Source organism: Thunnus albacares, chromosome 7 (assembly GCF_914725855.1).
Source record: "Thunnus albacares chromosome 7, fThuAlb1.1, whole genome shotgun sequence".
NCBI lineage: Eukaryota > Metazoa > Chordata > Actinopteri > Scombriformes > Scombridae > Thunnus > Thunnus albacares.
Genome location: NC_058112.1, coordinates 11,648,395 through 11,675,770, shown reverse-complemented (window position 1 = coordinate 11,675,770; position 27,376 = coordinate 11,648,395). Strand labels below are relative to the sequence as shown.

General features: G+C 43.6%; 1 protein-coding gene across 3 annotated transcripts in view; it reads left to right on the top strand.

Moving 5' to 3' along the window:
* dusp8a (dual specificity phosphatase 8a) overlaps positions 1 to 27,376 on the top strand; it is a 46,087-nt gene that overhangs the window by 10,522 nt on the left and 8,189 nt on the right. For 2 of the 3 annotated variants that reach the window (XM_044356173.1, XM_044356174.1), the window contains exon 3: positions 7,228 to 7,366. In XM_044356173.1, the coding sequence (XP_044212108.1) occupies positions 7,228 to 7,366 (139 nt within the window). Of the gene's footprint in view, positions 1 to 7,227; positions 7,367 to 23,601; positions 24,475 to 27,376 lie in introns of those variants that run through there. The other variant, XM_044356175.1, reaches the window with a different exon arrangement.

Genomic DNA, 27,376 nt, shown 5'->3' with positions numbered 1-27,376 from the left:
ACCCTCTTTCATAGAAGCTCCCAATGCTTCAGTTAACCGAGCTGAATGAACATCCATGGTCAGTGCAGCAGTAATCAAAATGGTGTCCTCTTTCTTCTCCCCTTTACATCCCATCCCTTCATAACCTCTTCATTAATGCTCTCTGTCAATGTAGGTCAGAAAGAGTTGGATACAGTAGGTTAGGTGGTGGTGGACCTCTGCTGGGAGAGCGATGGCACAGGCTTAGTCACGAATGGGGCTTCCTCATGCATTTTCTGACAGGCTGGAGGGCAGGCGACTGGTTTCTTGGCTTAAGCCTGGCTAATCCCTGCTGCTGTGATTGGGACAGCCGGGCAGGCAGGCCTGACAGATGGACCAGAGGTTTTCGCCACCAGCAGCCAGCTTGGGGAAGCACCCTTCCTCCTGTATGAAGGCACGGAGTCCAGACCTGTGATGAATGGGACCCAGAGTAGTAGGAAGAATACAGCAGCCTACTCATACAGACAGATGTTACTCTTACAGGCTTTCATATGCTGGATTGTGGTAGACCTGAAATATTTATAACGCCAAGCATGTTTCAAGTTTTGTATTTTTTTGCTGGCAGAGGACACAACAAGAGCTGTGTGGCATTTAAGGAGTAACCAGTTTTGATGTAAACTCTTTTTTTTCCCTAGTAGAAATGCAAGAATCACTATCAGAGCTGATACTGACCTTATTGGTGGATCAAGTATCAGCAAATATCAGTGGACACACGCACATCCATACAATTTTGCAGGTTCTGGATAACAAAAAAATACATTAAAGAACAAAAGAGTACCTGCACACTGCTAAATGTTCCTAAATCAGGTGAAGAAGACCCATAGTGGTTGAAATGTTGTCATGTCCGTGTACAATTGAAGAAGATTTGGGAACAATTCAGCCAGATGTCCTTACAAAAGTCAGTGGTTCCACTAACAGTTACATTTATGCAGTCATGGCAGGCGGAGGACTCAGTGTAGAACGCCACTGCTCTCCCTGGTCTCATGTTACCTTACAAAAAAAAATCTGGTTACAATGAGTTTCACACAGTGAAACAGATTTTAAATTGGGAAAGAGTATGTGTATTGGATCAGTAATCAGCCCAATACCAGAATCAGTATCGGAAAAGGAGTTGGATCAGTGCATCCCTGTTTCCTAGTTCAAGACTGATCTATTTGGCCAATGAACAGAAAATAAACAAAAACTTTTGAAAAGCAGAAAATCATTTAAGTAATTTCTCAAGAAAAGAATGGCAAACAATCTGTTATCAGGTCTTCAATGATTTACTTGTTGTGTCTGCTTTATGAAATTGTAAGTTGAATATGTTTTAGTTCTGTACTGTTGGTCAGACAAAGCAAACAATTTGAAGACAGTGACATGGGTTCAGGAGAATTGTAATGGGTATCGTTAACTGTTTCCTGTTGTAAATGATAAATTGGAAAAATAATGAAAAGATTAATAGATAATAACATAATCATTCATTGCAGCCCTACACTAAAGCTTTGCCAGTGGTATCACACCGTTGTGACAGTTGAATAGCACTTACTTAATTCTTTGTGAGGTCTTGCACTTAAGACTTTAATTGCACTTAAATGTCTTCAAGTGTTGTGATACTAAAATATTAGTTTTGATTATGAACAGCAGCCCAATGACTGTTGTTTGGCATAATGGCCAAGTTGCAATAAAGAGAGTTAGGCGATGGGTTTGTGATCTGGTCTGTGATCTTAATTGGTAGGATTGGCTGAGTGCCCCGCTGCCGAGCACAGGGGGAGACTGCACGTGACCAACTAATGCATTTATTCAGTGAAGAAGATCTCCATCAATTCAGCCGATGACGCACCATATGTTGTGTTTATCCTCCCTGCAAAGACTACTGGTTCTGAAGATAGATCATTGGAAATTCATGGGTAATTCTTAAGAGTCAAGTATTCCTGAAATTGTGTCAAGATAAACAAAGGTGTTATTGACGTGTCAGAGACCAGGCAAAGACGCTGGTCTTTGGAAACTACCATACAGTTTTTGCAATAGTATTGTTCTTGAAGTTTCCCGTAAATACAGTACAGTGTTTCAAAATGAAGGACAACACATGAGTGTTTCATGTGTCATCTGCCTTGACAGTAGCAGCAGAACTTAGTTGATGACTCACTTTGTGGATTGTTTCCCAGATTAACCAGAGAGCAAGTTTAGGGAAGTTTTTTTAATGTTTTTTTTTCTCCCCTTTTTCCTTTTGCCAAGTTCAAACAAAGACACTGTAGCCAGCGGTGGTTTCTCTACAGAGATGTCATGTGTCATGTATGATATGTCATGGGTTTGCTTTGATGAGGTCATGGTGTGAATCATTGTTTGTTTAAAAGATCCTACTGTTTGACATAGACACATGCTCATACACGGTACATAGTTTCAGACATAACCCCAAAGTAGGAGTAACATTTATGTAAAAAATTATATTTTTCATTCATGGATCTACAAGAAAGATGGAGAGAATGATTCAGAGATAATTTGTTGATATGAAATATGGCTTTCATTATATACAAAGCCAGGAAGATGACATGGTGGAACCGGATCTACAGCATGCATGTGCTCTTCATAGACAACAGTTTAGTCTGTGTGTGTGACAGAGACAGACAGAGATAGATAGAGAAATTGTATACTTATACTGTATGTATACAGACATTACTTGCATCTGAATGTGGGCCTGGTGTGTGTGTGTGTGTGTGTGTGTGTGTGTGTGTGTGTGTGTGCGCGCGCACGCACACAGAGGAGGGCATGTACATGTGTGGAAAAGGTCCTCTGACATTCAGTGGTGTGAGGGTGTGACCAGATCAGGTGACCACATCTCTGAAATGATCAGTGATGACCTCACACTGCACATGCACAGAGGCATCAGGGACTTTCACCACCCTGCCACATCTTCACATCCTGGTCTGAAACACACACACAGACACTCACGGGTGTACTACTGTACTTTTGAGGACTTTCCACACACTTACTCACTAACCCATTAAGTTTAAATCCTCAACATAATCATAATAACGCTAAACCCAAGTTTAACTTTCTGTTCTTTCTGCTCATAAGGATAGAAGTACAGGCACACTGTGACACACACATCACACCTACACAAGCACACATGGAAGTGCCAGCTGCCTGTGCCAGTCAATGACATCATCTGGCCCCAGGGTGGTATCTTTACAGCGGAGCCTTAAACTGAAAGATCAACTGCCAGAAGAGATCACTGCCTGTTGCAGCAGGTCCTCTATCAGGACTGTAGGTAGTATTAGGTGTTGTATGTTTTGGGATTGCCCAATCATAAAGCCAGTTTGTTGACAGATTGACATAATAAGCATGATAAAATGTGCCTATAAATCAAGCTAAATAATAAGTGCATGATATACAGTACATGTATAGTATTTTGTGTATTGTTATTTTGATGAGGTCTGACTCACAGTGCCATCTTGTGCCCTTAAAAGAAGATTTCACATTGATATGCATTTTATTTTCCACTCTCAGGCTCCACACAGCTCTGTATTTGCACTCTGAGCTTAAAAAACACAAGTTGAAGAGAGTTCTTACTATTTTCTGTGAGACATCCCAGAGAGGACACGCTAAGAGGGACCCGGACTGCGCTTCAGGAATGTTGGTCCATTTTTAGACTGTTTGTGCTGATGTTGTGTCACAGGCCAGTTCACACACAAACACACATACTGTCCCGCTCAGCACTGACCTTGTCAGTGGTCAGTAGCATTGCTGAGGTCAGGGGAAACCATGTTTCACTTTCTTACACAAGCACTTACGGTAGGCCGGGGGCCGTGTTTCCACAAATATGCCACAAATATGTTGCAAAGCTACCCGCCATCTACTGTATGTTTCATGGTGTGACTGTGTGTGTGCAGACTGTCCCTTCACAGGAGCATTGACACTCAGGCTAAGCCTTGACTGGCAGCCTTGTTTTTCTCCCACTCCTTTCATATTTTATAACACGGGGTCAGTTTGAAACATGCAGAGACTTTTTCTTTCCCAATACTTATATTCTTTCTCTTTCAGTCATATTTTTTCTTTTTTTTTAAAAAAAAAATCACACAATTAACAAAAAAGTACACACTGTCCCACCAGCTTTCTTCCTCTCTGTCTCTTGCTTTGCTTACTATCTCTGTCTTGCTGTATTCCTCTGCAAGTGACAGGAGAAAACAAACATCTCCCTCTGTGACCACTCCTTGTTTATGTCCTGCAGTGATGCCAGCCTTCAGATCCTTTAAAGAAAGCTTGGGTGCAGCAAGACTGTAGCATTTGGTCTGCCAGTGCCACCTTCTGTCCCTCTCTGCACCCTCCTCCTCCTTCTTATCCTTCTCTCTGTATCAAATCCTACTCCTGCCTCAACTTTCTCCCTCATCCCTTTCTCGGGATTCATTTCCTTTCTTCCTTTCCCCTTTCCCTCCCTCTTTTCGCCACTTCTTCATCTCTGTCTCCTTGGCCCCTCCTTTTTTCCCCTCTTTCTGCCAGGGGCATTCCTTGTTTACCTGCAGTGTGCATGCGTCAGAGAGCCTCGGCCAGTACAGTAGTAGTAGTGGTGCTGTAGCACTGCAGAGGGATGAAGGATATGTACTACTGCTGCAGTCTGACAGCCAGCCTCACGCTCCCCAGGGTCGTTGACCTCTAGCACTGCAGCAAACTCTATGCATATCATACATTGAGCAGGAGATGTAGCTTTATCACATAATTCAAGTATAGCTCCTGTCATACTATCTGTACTACCATTCATATAATTTATTAACTGTAGAGGCTGCTTTATTTCTGTCACATGGAACACTTTCAAACAGGAAGAGGAGAAGAGTAATTTCATCCTCTTAGCTGCAACATTGATTGAATCTTCCATGTTTACTATGGATTTTGTGTAAAATACTGTTTTTTGTAACACATCATCATAATATTACAAACCCCAAGAACCTCAAGAAAATGCTAATTTTTAAGTCCAGGGAGCAGCATACACAGAAGACACTGTATATCATACAGGAAGTAAGTTAAGCATTACTAAATAACCTTTTGGTTTTGTTTTGCAAAACCTAAACATGTCATCCACTGCTTATCCAAAGGTGAGAGACAGATTGATTATTAATTCTATTTTTACTGCAGCACTTATTTTATGTTTTCACGCCGGTAGTGAAATGTTTTTTCACTGTGCAGCTGACTGACAGCACTGAAGTTTGTGCTGCACAGTATGTGTGTGTGTGTGTGTGTGTGTGTGTGTGTGTGTATTTGTGCTCTGCATGTATGTACAGTTAAAGGCTTGTAATCCTCAGGAGCTGAGATCAGGTTCCCAAATTAGATCTGATCCCATTAGGAGCATCAGCCAAAATTATCCAGGGTTATTAAAGATGGAGCGAGTATAGGGGATTTAAAGCAAAGAAAGAGAGACATGGAGATGAAAATCTAAGTAGAAATTGTGTGGACAGGTACAGACTAAAGTAAGAAAACACGGTGAAAGGTAGTATTTTTATTTCTCATGCTCTCGCTCACACACAGATGCTATAGACAGCTATCAGGCTCTCTCTACTAACTAGTGCTTTCTCAGTGGATTGTATCACTTGATATTTTGATATATGATACATATGTTAGCGTATACTGGGCCAGATGGTATTACATCATCTGTGTTTCTGACAAGCAATAATCTAGTGAACAGTTAAAACATCATCAATATATCTGGAGGATGAGAAAGTTTGTTGAAGTTACAATTGATGCTATAGATCAGGGTTTTTGCCTCAGCTTTTCATGCTTTAATCCCAGTTGGCGGAGCTAAGCCAGGCTTTACTAAACTGGAGTTTCCTTTATCCAGGCTTCAGAGACTGACCTTGTCCTGTCTAAATCACCTGCATGGCTGTCTGCCAAGGCACTCTGCTACAGCTGCTATGTAAGCAGAAACATAATCAGGCACACTTTATGCACACTGTGTCCCCCTCTCCAACAAATAGACACATGCACTCGCATTGTGAAAGGTACAGCGTAGCTGAGTATACCATAGGCTATCATCACCAGTGTGCCTGTCAGTGTACATAGTGATGAAGGGGTTGGAGATAGTGCAATTTTGCCTGGAAGCTAACAGCTATTCAAAGGCACATTTCCAATGAGAATGGTGTACTGTATGTTGAGGTAAACAACAAAATGAAATGCCCGCCTCCATCTTCTGTTTTTCCTCTACCACCTTCCGCCTCAGTTTTCTCTTCCTTCTTTTCTTTTTCATTTTCCTCTTGCATCCTTCTCCATCTCCATCTTTTCCTGCCCCACTACTCCACTACCCCCACCCTCTCCCTCGATCCCTCCCTCCCGCTCACACTCCTTCCTCCTCCCTCTCCTCTCTTCTGTCCAGTGGCGGTTCAATGATGCAGTGATTCATAGCTGCAGTAGGCGCTGCCTGATGGTCATGTGACCAAAGCCTGCCTGACAACATGGGGAACAACACAGCCTGGCTGGTGTGTGCAGGCACATGCTCACACTCTCTAAATGCAAACACACACATACACAAACGGGCGCACTTTGTCACAAGAGCGCATGCTCGTATCCTCTCATCTTTCTCCCATTCTGATAAACAGCATCTCACTGATGCATTGATGAATGCCCACACCCTTCGCAATGTACCGAGCTTTTACGATTTTACTGACATTACTTCCCATTTCAACAAACAATCCTCTCAGCAGTATCTACACTGTAAATATTATAATCACAGTTGCACAGTGCAAAGCTCAGCCCTCATGTATTATTCATAATGCTGTGCTTTATCCTTATAACTTACTCTAGAATCACTTGTAGTTCCTCCTGTTTGCTGTTGCAGTGACTGGCATCGATAAAGTCAGTGTTTATTGTCATAACTCCTGCTGCTGTGTTTGTGAGTTCATTTTCTTTTCCTGGTTGCTGCTTCCTGGTGTATATTAGATCAGCCACGGGTTCGAACCCTGCAGTAGCTCGTGTGCACTTATTGTCTGAAAGTTTTATGGCAATGCACAACTTTGCTCAGTGCCCCTTTAAGGATCCGCTTTTCTGATGAAATACATATGTTTCATGTACTGTATGTGTGTGTGCCCCAAATGTGTGTTCAGAAATGCAAAGCTCAACATGTCAAATTGGATGTTTGTAATTCTAGTCATATTATCTAACTCTCTCTTCATTGTCGGTGGTGAATGCTTTAAATACTTTCCACACTAGGATCATTGACTTGTCTGTCTTCCTTGTTTGTCTGTGCAGGTAGAGCTGGGCAGGAAGCAGGAAGTGGTGGTATATGACCAGAGTTCCAAAGAGGTGGGTCATCTGTCCAAAGACGGCTTCGTGCACATTCTCATGGGAAAACTGGAGGGCACCTTTCACAAAGTCTCCCTGCTCACTGGTATGCAACAGTGTGTGTGTGTGTGTGTGTGTGTGTGTGTGTGTGTGTGTGTGTGTGTGTGTGTGTTATTTATTACCCGCTATCTATTGTACAGCGAGCAGGTGTACCTCACCTCATACCTCTGCTGCCGATCTGAGTTTAGTTTTTTGTCATGTCACAGTTCGGTCAGCAGGTGTCACTGATGAACACAACAAGTGCTTATCTCCACAGTCACATAATACTAGTTCCTCATTTTTAACTGTCAGTGATCAGACCGTCTGACTTTGTGGTGTCAGGTTCTCAGGTATAGGAGATATGAGTGAGAAAATCAAGTATAAAAACATGCCTCTCTGATGATTCTTTGATGTTTAAGTTTTCCTGGACTCTCTCTCTTACTCCACATCGCGAAATAAAGCTGAAGCTTAACTTCCAATCCTCTGGCCTTATTTACCACAGTTATTATCCTGTCATAGTGTCCACTAAGCACACTAAGACTTATAATTGAGCCCCAGCAAGACTGTTAATAGCCTCATTGAGTTAATGACATCTCGATTGCTGTGGCTGAAGCTTTTGAAGGAACGACATTACACACATATACAGCAGCAGAGGCTTATGAATCTGTCCCAAATGTGTCAGCGCAGAAAGGAAAGTGTAATCTGCCTCAGTCAGGATTGGAAATGAGAAGGCAGTGGCATGCTACTCGGAGCAAATCTCTGCTCCGCTCTCCTCCCTGCATCCAAGCACCCCATTCTTCTCTTCCTCTCGCTTCTCTCCCTCCGCTGGGAGATTAGCGCTTTTTCATGAGTCATTCATTGATGCCGAGGATTGCCTCAAAGCACCCGGGCTCCACAATTAGTCACAGTCACAGAAATGTACTGAGCACATGCTTAGGCAGGGCACACCCGCACATTCTGTGTGCACACACACACAACCATGTTCGATATGGCACATGCACATATAGTCTGACTGCTTCTGAAATCCAGGATTTTCCTTCTCAGCTTTTTTGATCAGACATCATCTTAATGAAAGAGACCTTGTCAGCGATTCCCTCCTCTTCCTCTTTATCAGGCTCCTAAGCTCACTCTCGCTACGTTTCTTCAGGAAAAAAAGAGGAATCACACTTCCTCCATTTCTGTCCCCTCTTTTCTGCTGTTTCCACGACAACAGTGGCAGAGAATATTCCCCAGAAGGACTCAGCCAATGGCATTGGCTGTTGTTTGGGTGGTTGTATTATTGGGGTCAGTGGTGCTAGCAGCCAGCGTCTGTGCATACTTGATGTATGCGTGTATGTGGGTGGGCAGATGGAGGGTGCTGCGTGTACAAGTCTGCATGCATGCATTCATGCCCGCATGCATTCGCACGTGATGACATCATGTGGATGAGTGCTGCATTATCTGTTTGTGTATCAAATGAAGGTGCAGAGTTTGATGAGAGTTTGAGAGATGAGAGGATGAGAGGAACTTTTGCACAGTGCTTGTTAAAATAAACACTTTACAATCAACAACAGCAAAGAGTCTGTGGTCTAAAAGGGATATTTCTTTCTATTTGGGATCCATGATATTTGCTGTGTGTGTGTGTGTGTGTGTGTGTGCGTGTGTGTGTGTGTGTGTGTGTGTGTGTGTGTGTGAAGAAGCTGGGGCCAACCCCAGTCAGCTGACAGCAGTGAGTCAAGCACCGAGCAGGCTCAGAGGTCAGGGGTCATGTTGTGCCAGCTTCATTCACCAGCCACCTGAAGTGTGCAAGGACAGTATTTTTGAAATATGCGAAATAAGTTTCACTGCTGAAACTATTCTCATGAAGTCAAATAAAGCTTCTCAAATGTGAGGATTTGCTGCTTTTCTCTCTTTTTTTTTTAAATCTTTGGATACACTTGTTCGCAAAACACAAGTCATTTGAAGATGTCTCCTTGCATGTTTCACTTTTCTCTGAAGTTTTATAAGCTAAAACATAATCAACAACAAAAATGATAAGTAGCAGCAGCCATAGTCTTCCTTCCTTCTTTGTCTTTCCTCTCGTTCCTGACTCTGTTTGGCTTTACTGCCTTCTCTCACATTCTCAAAGATTCAAAGTACTTTAAAACAAAAAAAAGTAAATCTCTCTTTTCTCTTCCCTTCATCCTCTGCCTTTTTCTTCCCCCGCCTCCTTCTCTTTCACGTCTCCCCCTGCCCCTCCGGCGAACCCCTGATTTATGATGCTAATAATTCCCGCAATGACTTCATACCTGACTGACGACTTATTTTCAACCTCACGTATTCAGGCCACACACGCATACGCAAACAGTGCTCACCGTGCAAATCAAGGGAGGGTTAATGTGGGTGGGAGGGGAAAGGGAGGAGGGTCAGATAGAGAGATGAAAAGAAGAGAATCCTTAAATGGGATGGACAGGGTTGAATAAAAGAATAATTACTAAGCTTGCTGTCTGGGAGGAAGAGGATTTTCTGCCAGAGGTTTGCCAAAGGGAGATTAGAGCAGGCACATTTTTGCAGAGACATATGTATGTGTATATTTTTCATATTTTAATGCTAATTTTTGATGACTTAAACATTCCATAACCAAAGGAATTAATAGAATCTAAAAAGGGATATTGCCAAATAATCTGCATGAATGACATGTTACACAACCTAATTGCATGTACTGGGAACGTATTGATCTAAAAACAATCGGTGACTCCGCTTAGGTTTCTCTCCAGTCACTAAATAATCAATAACTCTGGCTCAGAGAGCACACCACTTCCTACATGTGGATGATGTTATGGAAGCAGGTCATGTCCCAAAAGAGCCATTGTTTTTGTGAATGAGATAAGTAATCCAGGTAGCGAATGACTCTCATCCTTTGTTAGTTAGAAATATGTATTCACACAGGATGTGGCTGTAGTGGCAGTTGGAAAATGTTCATGTGTGTGCATGGGTTTCCCGTACGCTTGTGTACATGCGTACGTGTGCGTTATTACTTCATCGACTGTGTGAAAGTGTTTGTGAGAAACATGTCTCTCTGAGGACAGCCATATTTTTACCACAATGATGATCTCATCGAGATGGAGCTCAGGCTGATGTGTTTTGCCTTTTTGAGAGTTGTGACTGTGTATGTGTGTGTGCGTGTGTGTATCTGTGTGTGTGTGTGTGTGTGTGTGCGTGTGTGTGTGTGTGTGTGTGTGTGTTGTAGAGGAGGAGAACATGACTTGGTTGGAGCCAGCTGCCTCCCCAGTGGGTCTAAAGTTTGCGTGTTTCCCACCAATCTGCAGCACACAGCCAAACCAAAGGCAAGACTGCCTGCCAGTGTGTAGCTAGGTGGTAAGTCAGCTGATGCCAAATGCGTAGCTGCATCATGCGTCACATCGGTGCTGATGTAGGCCCGCCAGGTTGAAGCGTTTTGATGTTGGCATCTGAAGCTCATGTTCTAGTTTTAGCAGAAGCTGCGGTGACAGAATAGAAAGAGAAGAATTTAAAAGGGAAAAGAAAGACAGCAACAAAAGTGAGAAGATGAAACAAGATTGATAATGGTTTCAAGAGGAAGAGGGTGATAAAAATATCAGTTTTCTATTCATAGCACAAAGGTTTTGTTAAAGCACTGTGAAAACTGACAACTAAAAATTCGAACAACAGAAAAATAGAACAAATGCAAAAAAAAAAAAAAAAACAGTTTAAAAGGTCTGGCAGGAAACAGAGAGTTAGGTCATGAAAGAGGAAATGAGGGTGGAGAAGCTGGGACGCAGGTTTGCAGGTGTGTATTTCATCCATATAACGTGTGTGTATGTGTGTGTGTGTGTGTGTGTGTGTATGCGTGTGGAGTTTGCAGATGTGCAAGACTGCACCTAATCTTTCCCAGCACCATCTGCCAGTGTTTTTTGCAGGATTACTAAAGCGTCACACCACTGGGTCAAAGAGACAGAACGAAAGGAGAGAAAAGGGTCACACAAGGAAATGTGACAGAGATGAGGGATGAAGGCACGTGCCGGATGAGTCTAGATTCTCTACACTGGGTCAATTGACAGAAAAGTAATGAACAAGTCATCCACCAGTCAAGGTGATACGTCCACATTGGATAGTTAGGTAGGAATGTATTTTTGACCTCTGACCTTTGAAGCAGCTAAACAGGCTCAGTGAGACTTGAGCTGTCACATTCTTTACTACATACTTAGTCTAACCAAGTTTTGAATATGTTGTGCATTCACACTGAAAAAGTGACTAATTAAGTATACTCAATGAATCATACTTGGTAAATTCTCTTGATTTTTTAGTGTCACAGTCGGAAGGAATCATTTTATTATTTTATAGACAGAAACAAAAAGTGAGGTATATCTTTTGCTTTCTCTTTTACAAGTTTGATTGGCAGTATCTTTCCAAAGTTTCAGTTTGATGGATCAGTCATTTCCTGTATATTAACTGAACTGTAGACTAGAAACATTAATATGTAGCACAGACTGTAGTATTAGTATGTAATATGGAACTGGGACACAGTTCTTCTACAGGTTAGCATGCTGACTCCCACGCTGTCAACCAGCCAGCTCAGTGCAAAAAGCATACATGACAAGACACGGCGATGACATACTGATGAGAGGTATTAGGAGATGAAAGGTGCCTCTTTCTCATTTTCTTTTGCTCTCTCTCTTTCTCTCACACACACTCAAAAAACACACATACACACACACAGGAGCTGCTGTGTGCCCTGGGGCTTTGATGAGATCAGGTTAGGGTGTGACAGCACATACAGAGGTACAAAGGTCAATTCAGTTTTGTGTCATTCTTCTGTGCTGTTATACAACAGGGCGGCAGCTTCTGTGTGTGTGTATGTGTGTGTGCATGTGTGTGCATGCGAGCATCAGAGTGAAGCTGAAGAGGTGAGGTAATCGTGGGAGGCCAAAACCTCACAATGCAGCCGTTCACAGAGACATTCCAATGAGCTACATAAGGAGGTCTGTTTGTGTCCATGTGTGTTTACGTGTGTGTCTGCATGAATATGTGCATATGAAGTAGTGCGTGCGTGTGCGTCTATGAGGCAGCGTTTGAGAGTGCATGTGTGAGAAAAAGAAAAAGACAAAACAGGAGGAGAGCTATTGAGGAGATGAGGTAATAGTCCTTATTGCATCCTGAATGTGTGTGCAAGTGCTCACTTTGGCTGCATTTATGTGCGTTCGTGTGTGTGCATGCGTGTGTGGTCGGAGAACTCATTAAGCAAGACAGGCCGTCATGATGACCTGTGCTGTGTTCTTTCGCCTCCTCAGTGCTGGAAGGTTTTCTTTATGGTTTCTTCTCCTTCTGGATACCAGCAGGAAGTCTCCACTTCCTCTGAATCAGCCTGAGGGGAGAAACCCCACTAAAATCTCTGCCCTAACGAATACACGCACATGCATGCACACTTGCAGAGTGGTAAATTCTGTTTGGGATGCTCCGACACACGCATCACTGATTTTAACGTGATTAGAAATGTGCTGATTGCATAACAATCATCGTGTTGTTGCTATTATCAAACATTTTCACGGAAAGCTTTTACATTTGCGTGGTAGCCCAAAGGTGCTGCCTGCATTTTTGCATCTTGTGACGCTGCCAACAGCTCCATCTCAAGTCCTTTTAGGGCTGCACCATTTGACATAAATACCTCCGTGATGGAGCTCAGATGGACTGAATCGATAAGTGACATTTATTTACCACTATGTGCCTCTAGGTGTGTTTTGATTGGCCACAGTGCAGGTCAGAGAGGTTGCACATTTCTTTTGTTGTGTGTCCCTTGCGCCATCCTTCATCTTTCCTCTTTCCTCCCACTCACTGCTCACCTCTCTCTCTTAACCTCCTAACCTGCCCTTTCTGCACCTCCTTGCCCCTTTCTCCCCCCTCTGCCCCCCCCCCCCCTCCAATTTGACCCCTCTCCATTACGCCGTGGGGAGCTCCAGCAGATCAATGATTTCATTGAGAAGGAGCCAGTGGTGCCATTAGGAGGTGAGCTCACCTTCCCCGGGGAGATCTGACACATTATTCTCAATGACCTCGCCTCCCTCTTCATCCCTCCTTCCATCACTCCTTCAAGCCCCTTTACCTTCCCCCTATTTCTTCCTCTCCTTCCCCTCCTCCCTCCTCTCTTCTGTTTCACGGTGCTGAGAACAGAGCTCTATTTTTAGGCCCAGACTCCTGCGGTTGTCACATCTGGCGCCAGTGGCCTCGGTGCTCTCACCCTGACCCGTAGATACACAAAAACACACAAGGGCTCGCACATATACACCGGCCCCACCCCAGTCAGCACCAAGGGAGCTCAAAGGTCAAAGAAAATGGCCTACAAAAATATCTATGACATCACCTACCTACTCTGAAAAGTGTTACAGATCCTGAGAAGCCTCGGAGCTGCATGTTGACATAATGCTCTGTTTTCTGCAACAGTCACTCTGCAGGTATGTAATGAGCTCCTTTTTTAGGCTCACACCTTGATGAGGTATTGTGATCAAATGCTTAAGTTGCACACACACTCAAAGCAAGCAAGCCAGAAAATGCATGCACATATGGACAGACTCACACACACACACACACACGGTATGGTAACAGGGCCCAGAGGAGGCCTGTACCGAGTTGAGTTTTATGTAACAATGTCCTGTTTCTGCCAGCGTTCTCACCCCCTCCCTCATCTGTCTCATTGGCCTCACATGATGAGCTTGATGTCATTTTCCCCTTCTTTCCCTCAAAACCCGGAGAACAAAAACAGGCCAGCATGTGTGTGTGTCTGCGTGCACGGTGTGCTCTGTGTGTGTGTGTGTGTGTGTGTGTGTGTGTGTGTGTGTGTGTGTGTGTGTGTGTTTATGCGTCTGTGTGTGTGTTTATGTGAGCCTTTGCCAAATGTTTCCACCATGACGTGATCTCACTGCTCTGCTTGCCTCCTGCTCCTCTTCCCCTTCTCCTCCATCACTCACAGTCCCTCGCTGGCTCGAAGGGGCCACACACACGCACACACAAGCACGCACTCGAACGCACACACCGACAAAGTGAAACACAGTTGTACGTATATACTCTAGCATGCAACGGAAGAGAATGACATTTTCTATAAGATGCACACATAGGAGATATGCGTGAATTCCAAGTATTGCGGATAAAGATCAGAGCTGAGAGACACGCATACAACACTTGAATGTGCTTTAAGGCATTAATGACTACCATTTCTGCTCATTTCTTATTGCATACATACAGAATAAACATGTACTATTATGTCCTCGAACTCATGAAATCCATGTAAAATCTTGAAATGGTCTTAATCGCCATTTAGCGGAACACAGTACACACAACGTGTTGCATATTTGTTAAAAAATGCTGGTATGTGACCACGTTTCTTTAGTAGTTTTTAAGCTTTGAATGTTTCACATAGTGTTTAGACATAATGTTTTTATTTTTATATTGTCATAATTAAGCAAATAAACCAACTTAATATGAAAAATGTAATGATTCAGAAATGTGGCGAAGTTCATAAACGTGTTTGATATTTCAGTTTGTTTCAGAATACAAAGTGAAACAAAAGTCGTGTCTTTTTGTATGGAATGAGCATCTGTAAAGCATGCCCATAAAATATCAAAAAGAACCATTAAATTAAATTAGACATAGAGACATGCACAATAACCTTTGCTCTCTTTTCTTCTGAGACACATGTTTTATAATAAGTAAAACTTGTGGAGAAATCCTGTGGGGCAATGCTTGTACCACAGTGCCCTAAATACTTCAACCATAGTTGTTTAAGCTGCTTTGTGTATACAGTCCATTCATAGTGCATACCTTCTGGCTCCTGCTGCATTTGAAATCTATCTGGAGGCCTTTTGAACATCCCAACCCACCCTTGTCACGCATTCATCCAGCATGGAATAAAAATAGTTTGTTTAAACTGTTACCTAGGCAGTGTCAACACATCAGGTCAACAGGAGCTGAAGTTGAACAGCATGCTAACCCGGGCCGGTTTCTCCACACTACGCCCCCGTCAGCACCTCATAACTCGAACTTCACCGTGAATTTGGGCCAAGTGCTCGGTAGTTTAGTAGCTGCGCCATCAGTTTACCACTGCAGCGTTCAGCCTGATGACTCTGACACACATGTGGAGTGGAAATTTCCAAAGGCCCAAGAAAAGGGAAAGGAGTAGCTTACAATTAGGCTAATTTATCCTACCCGGAGCTGGCCTGCATCCACCAGATTCCATTCATGCTCGGACTGCCCACTGCCGCTCCTGTCATGCCGTCATACCTTGGAAACAATGGTGGATTCCTGTTTATCACCGTGCCGTCTTTGATGCACTTTATCTCTGGTATGCCACAGCGCTGCTTCCTTATTTACTGATTTTGGTTACCTGTTGTTTTTTTTTTTCAGTTTTTTTAATCAGACTACACCATCCGCCATGAAGATGAGGTTGTATTTCTTGGCAGCATTTTGCAGTGTGTTACTGTATGAGAAAATCTATTTTAATGTCCTGTTTGCTAATTATTTTCCAAAAAAAGACAGGGGATTTTCTTTTCCAGGCTCATTGGCAGAGGAGTAGACTGGTTGCCTGTAGCAGAGCAGAGAGTTTGATTCCTCAGTGGTTTAACACTTTTCCTGGTATGTACACAGACTTGTAACAGAGCTCTTATTACCGTAAATACATGCTGACCACACACAAACTTTTGGGCTGAACCTCTGGGGCCGCCACTGTTTCCTGATAAAAGCGGGAGATTTTCCATCGCCACAGCAACAGGCTAATTTTGGAGTTCCAGGCAGGCCCGAGGTTCCAGAGTAAGGAATGCGGCAGTTTGTGATCATTCCCTATCCTCCTGATATCTTCCCCCTCTGCAACACACATAAACACGCTGGCAGTCGCTCATGCACAAGCACACACATGCATAGATGAAGAAGGCAGCCCACAGAGAGGCCACTTCCCCTTCTGTTGTGTAACTATTTCCTGTTTCTGATAAAGTGACATCAGGGCTCCTCAGGGTGAAAGAGGGAGACGCCTAGAGAACTCGGCATGTATGTATACATATGCATGTCGTGAACGTGTGTTTGTGAGTTTATATTTTAACAGCTTTTATTCATTTACAAAACCAAAAAAAAATGCTCAGAAGTGGCACCATCAGCACTGAAAGTCATTTAAAAGCATCATGAAGGCGTTGGCAGGGTGCACACAGAAACAGCTTGCCCAGTTCCTCTCACGGCATCGCGTCATTTCTTCTCTATTGTTCTTCTGTAGCTGGCGGAATGATGTCACTGCTGAGTTGTGGATGTGACACATTCACACACACACACACACACACACACACACACACACACACACACACACACACACACACAGTCTCCAGGGCCTGTAATGGCAGGAAAGCCAACCCTGACCGCGGTCGTTGAGATAGCCGCTGTCACCATGTCCTGTACACCCAGATACAGTCTCCAGGGTCTAACGCCTTACTTCTGCTGCACGGCAGTGTGTGTGAGAGGACACTGCAGAATGACCACAGCTGAGCTGAGCAATCGTGTTCATTATTTTAGGAATTAATGTGCAGAGTGTATCTTGTTTTGTTTTGGTTTTTAATGTACATAAGATTTTTCTCCAAAATGTGTTCCATAAACTTAGATTTTTAGTTTTCTTTAGTTTATTTAAATAGCAGTTTTTGTAACTACACCAGGAAAATTTTATCTCACTGGAACACAAGTAGAAATAGTACGTTTCCATTTCTGTTTCGAAAAAAAAATAGAACATAATTCTTTCCTCAAGCAGTGATATGCACTTGAGGTCACGCTGGTACAGTCTGAGACTGTCTGAGCTAACCGTGAGACAGGTAGATAAGATATTGGTAGACACTGAGGAGTGTGTGTGTGTATGTGTGTGTGTGTGTGTGTAACCAGCAGAGCACCAGATGGTATGGCTTCCAGCACTGTTGTGAGGACAGTGTGTCTGTCAACCTGCCCGCTGTGCTGATAGGAGCTAATTAACACTGAACTGATCTGAGACCTGCCTGTCAGTCTGTATGTTGCAGCGGCACAAGCTCATTAAAACCGAACTGATCTGCTGTCAGCTCCTCTCTGTCGGAGCGATGCAGTTATTACACTGCCACCACGTGTGTGCCAGACTGTTCTACATGCGCGATGTACAGTGAGGGAGGTGAGGTGTATTTCCAGTGTGTTATTGCCTTTAAGTGCTGCAAGGAAACCCTGTGCATCCCAGCTCAGGCCATTAGCATTTAGAATGAAACAACCATCCGTTATGCTCAAGTGAACCTACGTAGACAAACTCACCACTGGGGAAATCAGGCCAGGGTGGAATGTGCACTCTATTTGTTATACACACACACACACACATCTTTTCATTCCTGCAGACTGATATGAATGGGTCCTGCACATACGGTGTTTAGCCTTTCTTCTCACTCTCATGCACACATACATGCATTAGTCATCTATATACAACCCTAGAAAACAGCTGTGAGCCATCTCACTCTTGGCTAAAATTAACACTTCACTTCACTTTATATGCTCACACTTTTACACAAAGTGAATGCAAAGGCTTTCTATGCATGCAAACATACTGTAAGCACATGCCTGCGGTGGCATTTCATGTTGAGGCTTAACAGCCCCCCTTTTTTCTCCACGCAAGCACACACACACACACACACTCACAAGCACACACCGCTGAACATCTCCAACTGGGATTTTTAAGTAGTTCATCTGGTTTATGAGGGCCCGTCTGGTCCTGAAAGCCCCCCTTGGTGTGTTTGATAGCTTACCATCTTCTGTCTTTGTGTGTTTGTGTGTGTGTGTGCGTGTGTGTGTGTGTGTGTGTGTCTTTGTATATGTGCTTGCACAAGTGTATATATATCTGTGTGTGTGTAAACTCATTTCTTTCCAGTGAGACAGATTTACTGGTGCAGTAGCCCCGGGTGTTGAGCTCCTCCAGGGGGTTAAGTTGTTTGGAGGGCAGGGGGTCTGCTGCATGACTGATGCGAGAAGGCCTCCCTCCAGGCTGCACAGATAGAGATGAAACTACCTCATGCATGAGCACGCACACATGACCAAGTAGTTCATCAGGGCCTCTTCTGGTAATCTCATACACCCTACGACTGCCTGCTCTCCTCGTCTAAAGAAGCACTTTCCTCCATCCTCCTCTGGTTTCCTCTTTACCTCAACCTTTTTTTGATGTTATCATTCCCTCTCAAAGCTCCCATTATCTGTCTGAAAACAAGTGTTCAGGGGAGGAAGGGAGTTCTGTTAGAGGTAGGTGAAAAGGCACATAGATTAAGAGAAGATATTGACACAGACACACATACACACTAGAGATGAGATTAGTAATTTTCAATATCAATATATCAATAAGATAACTGGAACTTGGTACTGAAAGAAAATTACTTCTTTTTTCAAATCTTAGTTTGGAGAAATAAAAATGTTTAAACCATTTATTTAATTGCTTTGACAAAATATGCTCAATTCTGCTCAATGCATCAGTGTTCGATAAAGATATACAATGCAGGATTTGTCGGTTGGTGTTTGTAAACACACAGCATTCAAAGTTGGCTCCTCATCCTCGGTTCAACGAGTGAGCCAGAGAGCTAGAAAGTAAATGTGGAAAGGGAGCGGGGTGGCGAGAACAAACAAACCATGAATCAGAGAAATAAAACATTATTTTCTGATCCATGACACAGAGACAGCGAGCAGCAGAGCGGAGCAGAGGAGAGACACAGAGACAGCGATGTGACCTGGTCGCAATGCTACGAGTCCCAACCTCACACTGGCGCGCTGTTATTGGCTGGGGGCTACACACCCGCTGCCCAAAGGTTGACATCCAGAAGCGTCCCAAACACAGCAAAATAATAAAATATAGGCAGAGGGCAAAGTCTCTGCAAATAAATACACCACCACACACTGTGACTAGACTTTTGTATGAGTCTATACATTTAGGAAAATCCTGCATATTGTGCCTTTTAATAATCTAAAGTTTAAAATGTTTCCTGATTTAGATCAGAAAATAGATTATAAAAGAATAAATTAACAAGAATCTGACCATACATTTAAACTTTTCAATACTTTTTAGGTTTAATATCCAGCCCAAACACACACACACGTGCGCACACAAACACAGGCATACTCAATTACCTACTGCACCACTACCCCCTGCGAGATGACCATATCATTTCAGCTGCCATCTCCTTACAGATTCAAACACCCCCCCCATCCCTTCCAATACCCCCACCCACCTAATCTAGCACCTCCCCCACCCTCAATTGCTCCATCCCTCCATCTATCCTCCCCTCTCTCTCCCCTGGTGACTACCTCACCCCCCAGGCATGGCAGCTGTGTTCTCCTGTAGGCATTACATCACTGCAAGAGCAGCCTTGTTACTGATCCCCTGACAACCGGCACTATCAACACACACACACACACACACACACACACACACACACACACACACCCCAATATACATGCACATCCGGAGATAAATACACACACATATGCATGCACATATAGAGACACACACTCATGCATATGCCCATATGCACAAGTGTGTGCATATGGGCCTCACACCTTGCTCCGTTCATCCTATTCACACATGGTTGCAACACACACTCGCTCACACACATGGCTTCGCACACACATACACATACAAAGATGAACTCACAAACACATTAACTCACAGTCTTTATCACCCTAACGTACCCTATCCGGAGAATGACGTTTCTCCTTCCCATGATATCCTGACAGATGATCCGCGGTGTAGGATGACACTCCTGTCGCTGCCTGTCTCACTGGGGAGGGAAGGGGGAGACAAACGCTGAAGACATATATTAAACACATTAAAAAAAATTATGATGTTAGTACAAACTCGCATGGAAGATTTTCACACAGAATATGAAACCAAATGGGTGTTTGTTGTTTGTTGTTATGGTTTGCATTGGTCATTTTAGACTAAGTGATTTTAGAAGTTTTATACATTTTTACGTGTAGCAGTTTACTCAAAGTATTTTTCAAATCATGCCTATATTGTGGCCATTAAAACTGAAACATATAGTGTTTTATAACAGAAGTTGCTCTTACTCAGAAAGTGTTTGTGTTGATCAGGTTTGTCGAGCCGCACCTGTCAAGACATGTCAGTTTTATTCACTAAGCTCAAAATCACAAACGGTTTTGCCTCAAAGGATTTTACAATCTAAACATACTACTATCTGTAGAAACTAATAAAACCCTCAATCATGTAATCACTTTATTAACTGTCACAACAAACATATGACAAAGTACCAAAGTTAAAATGATGTAAAAAATAAGTTAAAATATGAATTAGAATATATTCAACAGAAAATAAAGAGGGGGGACCATCAGGAAGGGACAGACAAGCATGCTATAGGGACAAACAAAATTAGAATATTATGTTAATAATATATACAACATATATTATATAAAATGTAAGAAGCTAAAGAGTTTTCAGCAAAGTGTTTAGAGTGAAGAGTATGGATCAGTCAGAAGATAGGAAGCAACTTCCAGGTCACACCTGTCAGCTGCCAGTGTCGTTACTTCAACCTAGAATATATTTGGATTCATAATTCCTGTGTGACAACTTCACAAACATGAAACTAGATGTCTGGCTATAAGGTGAATGTACAAACTTATCCTTACTTATCCTTCTCTTGTTTTCTCTACAGCTCTCATGTGCAGATAAAGTCTTTCTTACATAACTGAACCAACATCTAACAGCCTTAACTCTCATTGTTTATTCTATTCTCTGTTTGCACCGTTCACAACACACCTTGTGGTTTCCAGTCCGGAAAGACTGTGCCATGTTGTTCTGCTTTCCAAGGCCCCTTTGGCCTTTACACACCTTCTCTCTTTCTGTCGTGCACCACTATCTCATACTCATCTCTACATCTCTCCTTGTCTGTTTAGGCTGGTCTCTATGTGTGTGTGTGTGTGTGTGTGTAAACTGTGCGTTGTCCCAGTAACAAACCCTCTACCATAAAAGCACGCTCTAAATCTAAGAGATGTCAGAGGAGGGGGTGCCCAGAGTGACTGTCCCACCTATTTCTGTCGCAGCAGAGCACACATGTGCAGTCAATAAAAAGGCCTGGCTGTCATTTATAGCGTCTTGGCTGTAATCCTCTAATTAACACACCTACTATTCTGGGTCTTGTCACCCTGCTGAGGACTAGGGGAGGAGTAGAGGGGGTATAAAGAGAACGAGGGTGGTTTGGGGGGGGCATGGTTTTGCTTTAGGAACTTAAATCAGTTTGACCATTAAAAACATCAGCGGCTACTTTGTTTTGTTTCTGTTGGCTTCCACCTCTGTGGTTTTTTCGCAGGTGTTAGGAAGTCCTATGTTTCAAAGCTGGTTTATGACTTCGAGCCACACAGACAGAACAACCGAAACGAGGTGTGGATTCAAACGTTGGTGACGATTGGTGTGTTTGAAGTGTAGTGACCCCAGTTGACCACTGTGGAGTGCCACACCTGCTCCAACCAGCTGCAGATGAGGAACAAAGTGTGAGTTTGTGAGTGTGTGTGTGTGTGTGCTAGTGATCATGATTCATGTGTGTGTCTGTAAACGTGTATTACGATGGGCGTGTGTGCAGCTTTGTGCAGTTTGTGTGTGTTTGTTTCACGGTCCCTCACAAAACCAATGTCTGCATTTTTTACAAAGCTCATCATCAGCAAGTGACCTATTTCCTCTCACTCCCTCTCTCAGTGACCCACAGTTGAACAGAGGGTGACGTAAGGCTGTTCTCACCCGTATGTGATCATTCAGGGGTCTACAGTGATGAGATGAGGTCAGTCTGTCAGCATGCAGCTGGCCCCCTAACTAGACATCTTGTATAAGCTTATTTGCCTTTCTTTTTTTTTTTTTTTGGAGCCAGGCTCACTGTGCAATGACTTCATTTACTGAAGCCCATCTGACCTGGTTTGAATGTATTCAGTGTACCGCGATGTCTCAACCTGAGACTGAACAGACAGCCAGGAAGGACAGTTGACTGGCCTACTCGTGGCAGGTACTATATTAACTTGCAAGAGGTTGATTTTGGTGTTTTTTTTCTTTTAGGACTTTTTTGAATGTGCTTACTGTGATCAAATATGAAACATAATAAATTATCTTGCTTTTTCAAGGATAATTTTATGTTTTGGGGTTTTAAATGTATTTAAAACAGCTGTACTGACATAATAATTAGTTAACGTTCAGTTAACATTCCATCTCCTCCAGCGGTTATGTGAAGTCCTGTGCTGCTTTGTTTCCATAGCTGGACTTGTGGCCTACATGTTTGTCATTCCATAGTAAAGTACCAGGAGTCTGTGGCCTGTCAAATGGATGATGGCTGCCGACCACAAGCTTGTTTGGTCTTCTCATCACCTCTAGTGTTCCCTCTCTTCTTTTGTCTGCTTTTGTTTCTTTTTTTTCCTACTCCTCTCCGCTCTTCTCTTCCTCTCCTACTCTTCTTCTCAGCTTCACTTTTATTTTCTCTCCTTTCCTCTCCTCTCCTCTCCTCTCCTCTCCTCTCCTCTCCTCTCCTCTCCTCTCCTCTTCTACATTTTCATAAGCAAAGACAAGAACACAGTGTCCAAACACAGGCGCGTTAGACATGAACCAGTGCAGGAAACGCGGTGAAGTCACACACATTCCCGCACCTTCAGAGACAAATCAGCTTTCAACACACTGACACAGTCTTAATCCCCCGCTGCAGTAAGTATAATGTGCTTAGAAGCTACAGTACATTTAAGGCAATCAACCTAATGTAGCTATTTAATTTCTGCTGATATATACAATATGTTTATGAAAGATTCAGAATACATAGTTTGAAAACTGATACCTCATATCACAATCATCTCTGATGTTTTATATGGATTATTTGAACATGATAGAGTAACCTTTTTTATTTGTTTTTTTATTCTTTTAAACATGCAAGTTCACAACATGCAAACATCATATTTTATATTAAGAAGCATATCTTAACATATTGTGTCATGCACATCAACACAAGCCCCTTTTCATAAGCCAAGCATTTTCCTTTCCTCTCTAATTAACAACACAGAGACCATTCAGTCTCATAACAGTGTGTATATAACTGTTAAACAGCCTGATAGCTGTGTCTTAGCCTCTATCCTTCCCTGATAGAGGCCTGCTCCGCAGCTAGGCCCCTGAGGTGGCCGCATATTTGTTGGGTGAGTAAGGAATGTGGTTACATGCCTTAGACATTAGCTATGACGGAGCGCTGGCTCCACAAGAGAGGGAGGGTGCAAGGGAGGTAGCAGAAGAGGAGGAGGGAGGGAGGGAGGGAGGGTAGAGTCTGAGCTCACGGCAAGTGAGCTCATTCACCCCCAGAGCTCGAGGAGAGAGTGCAGCTCCGTCATCCTCTTTGCAGAGCGAACGAAAGAGGAGGAGGGAGGGAAAGGGAGGAGTGTAAGCCAGCGACTGAGCGAATGAGAGACAGGGAGAGTGGAGCAGCACAACAATAGTGGGCTGCTCTTCTGGCTGTGGACTCACAGAGACAGAGAGAGCGCTCAGTGAGACACACAGACGCTCTGTAAACCAGCTGCAGGCAGAATACAGCTGGCTTATTCGTACAGGCATTACAGACTACTCACTTTTGTTTTTTCTTCTTGCGCTCTCTGTGGTGGCCATTCTTCACAAGACCACAGAATTACTGACTATTGACGCAGGAGCATTTTAGGAATTTTTGTGGTCATTGCATTCGTATGGGATTTTGGCCATAGGTGGACTTGCTTATGGGCTTTTTGAGGAGCATGTCCACAGACATTCTGGACTAGTGTGCCTTTATTTTTGTTGCACTGGGTCATCGCCTGGGCACTGGAACAGCTGACTTGAGCCGAGCATACTTGAGCACCAGCAGGAGTTTTGTCGACTTGGGATTTTTACTCTCAGACTGTGGTCTTACCTCGATCAGCTCTCTAAGGAGAACTTCTGTTTGTTTGTTCTGACATTTTTTTGTGTGGCAAGGGGGTCGCTCCATCCCTGAAAGAAGGAGCACCAGAACATTTCCATCTGTTTGTGTGTGTGTGTGTGTGTGTGTGTGTACGTGAGACAGAGTGTGTTCTGGGGGATGCCTCTGGATGTGGTGATTGCCCCAGCGGAGGACTGTTTTTGGCCGGACCTGCAGGACACAGACATGAGGCTGAAGATCAGGGTCCGCCGAATGAAGGAGGGGAGAGAGCTACGAGGTGTGTACCCACCTGGACACAGAGAAGGAGTGTGTGTGTGTGTGTTTGCAAAAAGAGGGGTACAAGTTCATAAGTGTATGAGAATATCCCTCTTTGGCATGTAACATGTTGAGGATGTAGGCCTTTGTGTACAGTGGTTACAGAGCTACACATAGTGAAAATGCAAAGACCGTTGAGTATAGTTCGGGGAGTTAAGCTGTAAAACACACCACCTGAAAACTGGTTAAGATGATTTGAATGAGGGGAAAGCCCCTGATAACGGTTTGTGCACTGCAGATGAGTACAAAGGCACAGTGGGCTCCCAGGTATTGAGGTATTCCAGTGCAGGCGTGCTGCAAATGAAAGATAGATGTGAAGTGAATTTTAAGGACATCTAGCAGATCAATAGTGGGATTTACTGCTACAACAGGCTGAAAGAATACATTGCGGGGACCCAGCCAGACACGCTAATTATTTTCCCACCTATTTGTTTGCGCAGTTAATGTGTTTAGAAACAGAATAGGAAGAAGGAGGATTAGGAGGATGACATCATGAAGATGAGAAGCGATGAAGAGGAAAGAGAGGAGAGAAAAAGAGCTCAGGGGGGAAGAATGAGAGCCGTGACCCGCAGTATGACATAGTGCTCATGCTCTCTCAGCCTGTGGTCATTGAGATGTAAAACTATCACAAAGGCTCTTTCTCTTTCTTCTCCTCTGCTCTTGGCTTTTCTCTCTTTCTTGCTCACTCTCTCTCAGCAGAATGGCGTCTTGTGGAGATTATGTTATCAATATGTGTGCAGTGTGCACTGCAGGTGTTTAACATAACACCTTTTCACACAGAGAGATGAGGCAATGCAGAGCAACAGTGCTGTGGAAAAAAAATCTTTTTTATACAGCATTACACTTACATGCACATTGTTCAAAATAGCCATTCCATCACTTCATATTATGGATATAAAGATGTAAAGTTTGTATTTAAATGTAGAGATATATGCATATCAGGGCATATCACAGAGGCGGTTAGAAGCAGTTAGCACAGCAGCTCTCCACACCTGCCACTCTTCACACTGTGTGTTTCTGTGTGTTTGTATGTGTGTGTGTGTGTGTGTGTGTGTGTATGTGTGTGTGTGTGTGTGTGTACGGTTCATCTCTTTACAGTGAGATTTTGCTGCTGGAACTCGTCAGCTCAGAGAAAGCTAGCAAATAAAAATCACACGTTTTCCATCAGGTGGTGAAAATAGAATTGTTTCTGTCACAGGTTATTTTGAGTTACTTCAACATGTCTCTGTGGAAATAGACTTGTGAATACAGCCTAGCATACAGCAGGGTTTACAGTCCTATATTGCAATAACATGGTACTGCTGAAACAGCAATTGATCAAAGTGACATGCTGCCGCTATCTGTCCATGGAGATAGAAGAACAATAAACAGTTTAACCATCAGCCATGGCATGTTAATCATACAGTCATTCCCAGCCGTCATCAACATGACGCCCCGCATGAAAAGCGATGACCTCATCCTACTATCTCAACTATGGACTGTCAATCTAGGCCTTTCTGACAGACGTGGCTATCAACCGCCCACTCTGCCCCCTAAAACACACGCACACCCATCGCTCCTCCAGGCTGCAGCACAGCCTTTGTGGAGCTGAGTGGGACATGTGTGCAATGATGTCATGTTGGGAGGGTGAGGGATGTGGAGGGGAGGGGGGTCACATTGAGATGCTAATGTCCCCTCATAGTGGAGGGGACAGCTGGAGGGGCACAGAGGATGGCGTCATGTCTCCCCCGATATGAACCACAGAGGAGAGCAATGGAGGGGTGCGGGGTAGTCATTCAGGCAGATCAATGCCCCCAGGCTGTGGAGGGTGTGTGTGTATGTGTGTATGTACACGCCTGCCTTGTGTGTGTCCCCCCCCTTCCCCATTAACAGACGAGTTAAAGAGGGACAGGGGCAGGAGGGTGAGGGGGGTGAGCTTGTATTGACGAGGCAGTCAATTGTAACAACAGCAGTGATGTAACAGCAGAGCTCCCATTAACCACAACAGCCAGGCAGCCAGGTGTTGTGTGTCTCTGTCCGACCGCTCAATGTCTCTGGGATTCCACTTCCATTCATCTTTCAGCTTTTTCTCTATTGATTCGCCAAGCAGCACAGCTCCAAGTAGCCTGAATTTAATCCAAATGTCTTCTGCTAAATACACACTTTCATGTCTGTGGCAGAATAACCTGTTCCTTTGACTTGAAATGTGGATATGAGGTTAGCTGTAGGAAATGACATGATGAGGAAGGGGACTGCCGCTCACTGCCAGCGAACAAAAGGAGGCCTGAGTGCTTGGCTCTGACAGGGCAAGAGGGGAAAATTAGCAGTTGCATAAGTGATGAAGTGGGCAGAGGAAAACGGAAAAAGGAAGTCACCGCTGGCGAGCGCAGCCGATGGCGACACAGTGCCCTCTTTCCCGGTTGTGTGTTTGCCTACCCCAACATTTTCTCCCTTTTTTTTTTTTTTTCTTCAGAGCTTGTGTGTTCGGAATTGGGTTAGTCACATCCTGCCCAAGTATATTTTCCAGAAGTAAAAGATACATGACGTATCACCATTCAAAAAGTGATGTAGAGGCCCAAAAATAAATGTTTGAATAATATTTCTGTGTGGCGAAAGATCACAACTTCAGCATGTGATAGAAAATGTTTTTCTGTTTTCAAGTTAAACTGTCGGGCAACCAGACACAAAGATGAAATCTCTTATCGAGAATTGGAGAAAAAATTGGAGTTTTTGCAGCCAGTGAAGTTCATCTGTTGAGTTTAAAGTAGCAATGCGTGTTAGTCTCTGCTGATTAGCATGCTGCACTGAAGGTGAACTCATCTCTCCCTTTTGACTTTCTGATGTCATCTTCACGGACAGCTGGGCTTGTGTGTGTCACCGGGTAT